The 7,311-nt window shown below is 56.8% G+C and overlaps 1 protein-coding gene across 1 annotated transcript; it reads left to right on the forward strand.

Moving 5' to 3' along the window:
- The first annotated feature begins 1,006 nt into the window (after positions 1-1,006).
- Positions 1,007-4,894, forward strand: FEZF2 (FEZ family zinc finger 2). The gene is made up of 5 exons (XM_021934276.2): positions 1,007-1,282; positions 1,634-2,537; positions 2,882-3,016; positions 3,214-3,346; positions 4,221-4,894. Exons 2-5 carry the CDS (start codon positions 1,692-1,694, stop codon positions 4,478-4,480), a joined length of 1,374 nt encoding a protein of 457 aa, XP_021789968.1. The 5' UTR covers positions 1,007-1,282; positions 1,634-1,691; the 3' UTR covers positions 4,481-4,894.
- Positions 4,895-7,311: the final 2,417 nt, after the last annotated feature.

Consider the following 7,311-nt stretch of genomic DNA (forward strand, 5'->3'; position numbering starts at 1 on the left):
CCTTCAGGCCCCCTCCCTCTCCTCTCTGATAATCCTTCTCTTTATTTTAGAAAAACACAAAACCCGGTTCCACGCGGTGCTTTAGTGGCTAAAAGTGAAAGAGCTGCCTTGGCAGAATTCAGCTCTATGAATCACTTCGGAAAATTGGTTCGACTGAATGGCCTTAGGAGGAAAAACGTTTTAATAGGATCCAGGGGAGGTTCTGCTGTTTCAATCTGCTCCTTAAACAGGTGGAGATTGGACGTTCTCAATTATACAAACAGTAAGTACCCATCAGCTGGGAGAGCTGCCCTCCGAATCCTTCCCGCATGCAGCCCTAAACCAGAAGCAGAACCCGGCTTTGCCTCAGAAACCCGATCATAAATCAACAATTCTGATCTATTAGGATCTCCAAAAGTCTTCCACCTCTTGGTTTAGTCTTCCCCAGCCTCAGACTCAGAGCCGGCCACAAAGCCGGAGGCGCACCTGCGCTGCGCGGAGGCCCCCGAGATCCCTGCGCGCGGCCTTGCTCTCCGTGACGCTTCGGGGTCGTAGTTAGGCAGTAGGAGCTCTCTCCCGACCTCCGACGCCAGCCAAGGCGAGCTCATTGCTTTTGCATAAATTAATATTTCCCCATTAACAAGTTCCCCCCTCCAAACGCGGCGCCCGCGTCCATGCGCCACATCCTAATGAGGTAATTATCATTTGCGCGTGTTCGGGGCTGGCGCCGGTTCCGTGGGTAAATGGCAGTTTATTAGCACGATGCCCAGCTCGGCTGCGGAGGGCTAAGGGATACTTCGGCTACTAGACTGACACCCAGGGGCCCTTTGGGGGCGCCGCGTCCGGGACCCTCCGCCCTCCCCGCGTCCCCCAAACCTGCAGGCCTCCAAAGTTGTGAATCACGCACGGAACTCTGCCTAGGTTTGGGTTTGGGTCCCCCCCCCCCCTTTCCTTCCACCGGCAAAACCATCACGATTCCTCCCCCTCCCCCTCCCGTCTCTTCCCTCTTTCCCGATTCGCAAACCGCTCGCACTTTCCCGAGGGGAGCGCGGGCGCCAGTTGCCTCCTTTTAAAGTTTGAGGGGCGGTGGTGGCGGCGGCCGGCAGGAGCGGGGGAACACAGGGGCCGCTACGGGAGCCGCGCCGCCGCCCATGTCATTCCACTTCAAGTGACTTCATGTGATGTCAGCTGAATGTAAAAGACAGTGATCTCACGCGGAGGGGAAGATGTTTGCCATCAAAATGTGACAGAAGAGACACGCTGCATGGCTCGGAACGCATCTCCTTGGTGGTGGGGGAAAGAGGTAAATGCGAGGTGGCTCTCCGGTCCTCTTTAACTTTGCCCCTTCACTGTCCAGCTCCCAGCACGCGTGGCAGAGGCCTGGGTCCAGGGAAGGGCTCAGGGGGGTTAATTTGAGACTCTTTTCTCACCGCCCCCCCCTTTTCTTTTGTAAACCCTCCCCCTTCTTCCCCTTTTCAAAGTCCCAGGGCAGGGGCTGGTGGGTTCCTTTGCGCGCCGGGTTAATGGGCGGTAATTTGGTACCCTTGGGTGCACTTTGTTTTGCCCTCGTTCATTTGAATGCAAATGGGTGACCCGGGCCCGACTAGGTGCTTATTAAATTGCAGTTTTCCCCCCTGCCTTTTCCGGAATGCAGACTTAGAGGAGAGAGGCTGCGCCCTGGCCCAGCCTGGCTCGGCTCAGCTCCGCGCGCCATGGCAAGCTCGGCTTCCCTGGAGACCATGGTGCCCCCGGCCTGCCCGCGCGCCGGAGCGTCGCCTGCCACTTCCAAGACACTGGCCTTTTCCATCGAGCGCATCATGGCCAAGACGTCGGAGCCCCGCGCGCCCTTTGAGCCCCGGCCTGGAGCGCTAGAGGCGGACGGCAGCCAGGGCAAGAAACTGCTCAACCTCTGCTCGCCGCTGCCCTGTATGATCCCCCTCCAGCCCCTAGGCTACGAGGTGCCGTCAAAGACACTGCTCAGTTACTCCGAGCTCTGGAAAAGCAGCCTCCGGGCGGGCGGCGGCGGAGGCGGCGGCGGTGGCGGCGGCGGCGGGGGGGCCCCAGTGTGTGGCGCCAGCGGCTTGTGCAAAACCAACTGTGGCGTGTGCTGCAAGGCCGAGCTGGGCCTGGCGCCGTCTGCGCTGCCCGCGGGCAGGGTCATCAAGCCGCAGGTCATCAACCAGGCTGTGGGGCTGCCGGCCAGCGGCTCGCTCTACTACTTCAACTACCTGGACTCGACCGCGTACCCGCCGTCTGAGCTCCTCAGCGGCCACCTCTTCCCGTCTGGCCTCCTCAATGCGCAGGCCCCCGCCGCCCTGGCTGCTCACCCCAAGCTCTTTCTGCTGGAGAACGCCAAGCTGGCCGGCTTGGCTGCGGACAAGTTCCCCCATCCGGCTCCCTATCCCCATAAGGAGCGCTTGCCGGCGCCACTGGAGCAGGTACTGAAGGAGAACTCGGCCCTGACTGCCGAGCGCGGAGGCGTCAAGGGCCACAGCAAGCTGCCAGGGGGCTCCGCAGATGGCAAGCCCAAAAACTTCACCTGCGAGGTGTGCGGCAAGGTGAGGCCCAGGGTTCGGGGAGCCGGGACGGGTGACCGGCGGCGGCGGCTTCCTTGGGGCAGCCTGGAATGCCCTTCTTCAAGCTGAGGAGCCCCCCAGTAGTTGACTACCCAAATCGGGAGCCTAGTTGGGCCTCAGTTTCCTATTCTGTAAAATGGGGATGCCCTTGTCAGCGGTCACACAGTATCGGTGTAAGCAGGAGTTTGGGAAGCACTTTCCAAACTGAAAAAAGCTCTGGTTTCTGAAGGGAGTATTGGTTGGGGGAGGTAGGCTGTGGTCCCCCCGGGACTGATTGTAGGCCCTCGGACAGACGCACCACATAGGCCCCCCATGTCTTCCCATAGGTGTTTAATGCTCACTATAACCTCACCCGCCACATGCCGGTCCACACCGGAGCCAGACCGTTCGTGTGCAAAGTCTGCGGCAAAGGCTTTCGCCAGGCCAGCACGCTCTGCAGGCACAAAATTATCCACACCCAGGTACGTGGCCCCCGGGGTCGGGCCCAGCCCTCGCGCAACCCCCAGAATCTTAGTGATAACACTGGGGATAGGATGGCCAAAGATTATCCCTTACCCTCTAGGGTTGAGTGGGGGGAGGGGGTGTCCCTTCCAGGTGTTCCCGAGGTGGCCTCTGGGCCAGGGTCTTGGCCTTACTGTGTGCTCGCCCCTCTCCGCAGGAAAAGCCGCATAAATGCAACCAGTGCGGCAAAGCCTTCAACCGCAGCTCCACGCTCAACACGCATATCCGCATCCACGCGGGCTACAAGCCCTTCGTCTGCGAATTTTGCGGCAAAGGCTTTCACCAAAAAGGTAACGTGCCGGGCGAGGCCATCTCTTCTCACCTCACCTCAAGACTTGGGTCGCGGCTGGCTGGCAGGAAGGCAAAGAGGGATCTGGAGAGAGAAGGCGAAAGCTGCAGGCGCGGGTGCAGCATTTCTTTAGAATCGGGTTGTGCCTGGTGTAGGGGGAAGCTCTCCTAGCGGGGTTAGTAGACCACGCTGTAGGCAGGCTGGGTGCACAGAGAGACTTGAATTCGAGAGGTGGGAAGGAAGTACGGAGACAGTGGGAAGGGATGTAGGAAAAGGAGAGGGTATTGCCCTATAGAAAAGGGTTCCGTTTGTATCTGGGACTTCCCTTTCAAATGAAAAAATATTGGAGGCAAAATAACCCTCCCGGGAACAATTTAAGACTGGGGGAAACCGGTATGATCCTTGCCCCGGCTCGGATTTTCCAAGGCACTTTTGGATCTCCAGGTGGTAGTTGGGGGGCGAGAAAGAAGTAACTTTAAAAATAAGAAGAGGAAAAAAAAAAAAGGACGAAGCCCGGGTTCGTGCGAATTTCTTCTAGCGAGGCATCAGCCAGGAGAAGGACTCGGTGCGTCTCTGGGCTACGCAAAAGTTTCCCGGCCGGCGGAGCGCTGCGGGAGGGACGCTGCACCAGCCTCTGTGGCCCGCAGAGCAGGAGCGCAGAGCGGCTCTGCGGGACTCAGTCTCGGTCTTGTCGGGAGAGCACCCGGCTTGACGCTTACGAAGTTTGACAACTTCTGCACTCAAAGAGGTCGCGCCCGCCTAGCCAAGCGTCGCCTTTTTTGAGCAGGCACCTGGGCTGCCCCTGGGACGCCCGCCTCTTCCTCCCCACCATTCTACTCCATACCCCCACGTTTTTTGTTCTTGATCTCTTGTAGGGAACTACAAGAACCACAAGCTGACCCACAGCGGCGAGAAGCAGTACAAATGTACCATCTGCAACAAGGCCTTCCACCAGGTCTACAACCTAACCTTCCATATGCACACCCACAACGACAAGAAGCCTTTCACGTGCGCCACTTGCGGCAAAGGGTTTTGCAGAAACTTTGACTTAAAGAAACATGTGCGCAAACTCCACGACAGCGTGGGCCCTGCTGCCCCCTCCGCAAAGGACCTGACTAGGACAGTGCAGAGCTGAGAGCTACTGCCTTGCCCTCCCTTCCCTCCCTGTACCACCTGAAAACAGATCACACATATAAACTTATTTCTAAAATTAAAAGAAAAAAAAAAAACTATAGCAGAGAGGCTAAAATCTATTTATCGAAACCAGCATATTTTTGGAAAGCTAAATGTTTCCTCGATGACTGGCAGCAAACTCGTGGCCCCCACCTTTGTATATTCAGGAAACTTATTTAAATTCAGTGCGCCGAAACGTATTTAATTCCAGGCCTCCGCTTCTCCTGGGGCAGCCAGTTTTAACCCCAGCCTGTCACCGTGAGCGCCCCAGAAGAGCGCGGCGCCCCTAACCATCTTTATACAGCCATGTAAATCCTCCTGTACAAGCGAACACGGAATATATACGTATATAACTCAATAAACAGAATCATTAGTGCGCGTTTTTTTCCCCCTCTCCCCTCGCGGCGAGGTCAGCTCAGCAACCCCAAAGAACGAAAAGGAATTAGGCATTTATAGCATTTCCTTCCTAACTGCACCAACTTTGGGGCGCTGGGGCCAGGGTTGAGGCCAAACCGGTGTTCTTGCTGCGCTTGTGTGCTAAGGCCCCCAGGAGTGAGGGCGAGCAGGCCTACGTCGGCCTACAGCAGGTGCCAAGTTTTTATTTGGTGACTGTTCAGACGCTTGGGATTCTGGGTGTTGCCTTATTTGGGTAAGCAAATTCAAAGAAAAGGGTTAAAAGCGACTGGGTGTTAGGGAGCAGCTTTTGGGAACGTCCTTGAGCAAAGCGCCACGCCCTGTGAGGGTAAGTGGTCTACGCCCTACCCCACCGGAGCGCTTCTGGGCACGTCCCCTTCTCCCGGAGACCTAAGGAGGGCAACCACCGCTCCCAATCTCCCGTGGCGGCAAGAACTGGAGGGTAAGGGTCCCCCAGCCCAGCCAGAGCCTCGGGGCTCACTGGCCTGCGCTCTCGGTCTGGGGCGGGTCTCCCGGTGCCGAGAGCCCTGCCGCCGGAGGGCGCGCCCTGGCTCCCAGAGCTCGCTGCCGCAGCCGCCGCCGCCGCCGCCGCCGCCGCCGCCGCCGCCGCCTCCTGGGTCCTGATTACCGCTCCGTTAGCCCATTTCCTGAATAGCTATCTCTGCCGCCGAGCACGCTGATGAAATGATCTCACGCTTGCTTTCTAAGTAATGACCCAAATTAAGAGAGAAAACAGAGACCCTTCAAACAGCATTACATTAATCATCTAATCATTCCCAGGAGGGGGCCGGCCGCCGCCGCCCCGTTTGATCCGAATCTGGATAATCAAGAGCTCGGATTACTGGCGCGTCGCGCCGGGCCTCCCCCCACACACACTTTTAATATCCGCGCGGCGATTCAGCCCACGTCTTTTGGAACAATGTTCCCCAGCGCCAGGAGGAAGTGCGGCGCGGGGCCCGGGAGTGCGCTTCCACGCAACCTCCCCATTGAGGGGGCGAGTATGACTGGGAGCTGACCCCACGCGGATTTCCACTGCGGGAGGCGACTATCTGGAGGGAAAGATGCTTAACGCAAAGGGCACCCCCTCACTCCCCCAAGTAACTCGGAAAGTGATTCGAGTGCGGGTTTCCCAAACACCTGGTATACAGTAGGCGCTCAGTGCTGAGCGTGCCAGTGGTTTCCACGAGCGAAAACCCTGTCATCTCCCGGGGGCTTGCTCTATGTCAGGAACTTAACACACATCCTCTCCAACGGTGACTATAACCCTCAAGCTGGGCGTGATTATTCCCACTCTACAGACGGAGAAATAGAGGCAGAGACGAACTATGTGACATGCCTGGGGTCACCAGGCTTGGTAGAGCAAGGATTCGAACTCCGGGGGTTTTAGGAGGCCTACGCTTCAATGGAGGAAGAATCTCGGGGTTGGGGCTCGGAGAAAGACGCTCTGGGGCAGGGTGGAGGTTTTGTCCCGGTCAGCCAACGGTTCTGTCCCCGCCCGCCGCCCAATTCGCGGACCCATTGCGCGGGGAAGGAGAATTGTCGATTTTGTTTGCACAGAGGACGGCGACAGCTTCCTCAGGCTGTCGCGGGGGTATTTTTAGTACCTCCGATTCAGAAATAGGAACGCGTACATTAGAATTCCATTTCCTGAAAGGAGAGCGTCCTCGTTTTTTTGTATTCCTCCCCTCCTCCCCTCAAGTCTAGGAAGACGCAGCCAGGGGAGGGGGGAAGAGGAAGCGAGGGGGAATTTAAATGTTAGCTCGTTCTGGCTGCAGTTCGCTGAGGGGAGATTGGGACCCAGAGGAATATGCAGATTTAACTCCGAAATCTCGGTGGATGCCACAAACCCCAGGAAACCCCAGGATGGGCGAGGAGGACTTGGCGGCTAAGGATATGAAAATATCGCCTTGCTGTTCCCAGACATCTATCCCTAGGGAGATTGCAGGCCGGTTTAAGGAGTCAGCTCCCTTTCCTTGTCCTCATATAGTACAATAGTGTTTTATTAGCGCTCTCCCCCCCATTATGTATGGGAGATCTTGGGTGTTCTGTGACAGTGCCCTATGACAGCCATGTCAACCAAAATCTTTTCCTTCCTCTGGAGAGGATCCTTTGCAAACGTGGTTCTTGAAGACCAGACAATGACCAGGGCAAGCTCACCTTTTTCTTAAATAGCTCCAAAAACTTTGGGTGAGGGACAGATACCACAAAATTTAATGCAAAGTCTTCTCTTTTAAAAGTTATGGGAAAAGTTGGCCTGCATGTGGAAATCAGGGTCAAGTTCTCTTTAAGAAGGAAAGATAAATAAAAGAGGGAACGCCTGCCCTCCCCACCACCGCCCAGGGATACAACTTCCTAACCTACAAGTGAGAGAACATTCCT

This window comes from Papio anubis, chromosome 2, assembly GCF_008728515.1.
Source record: "Papio anubis isolate 15944 chromosome 2, Panubis1.0, whole genome shotgun sequence".
Taxonomy (NCBI): domain Eukaryota; kingdom Metazoa; phylum Chordata; class Mammalia; order Primates; family Cercopithecidae; genus Papio; species Papio anubis.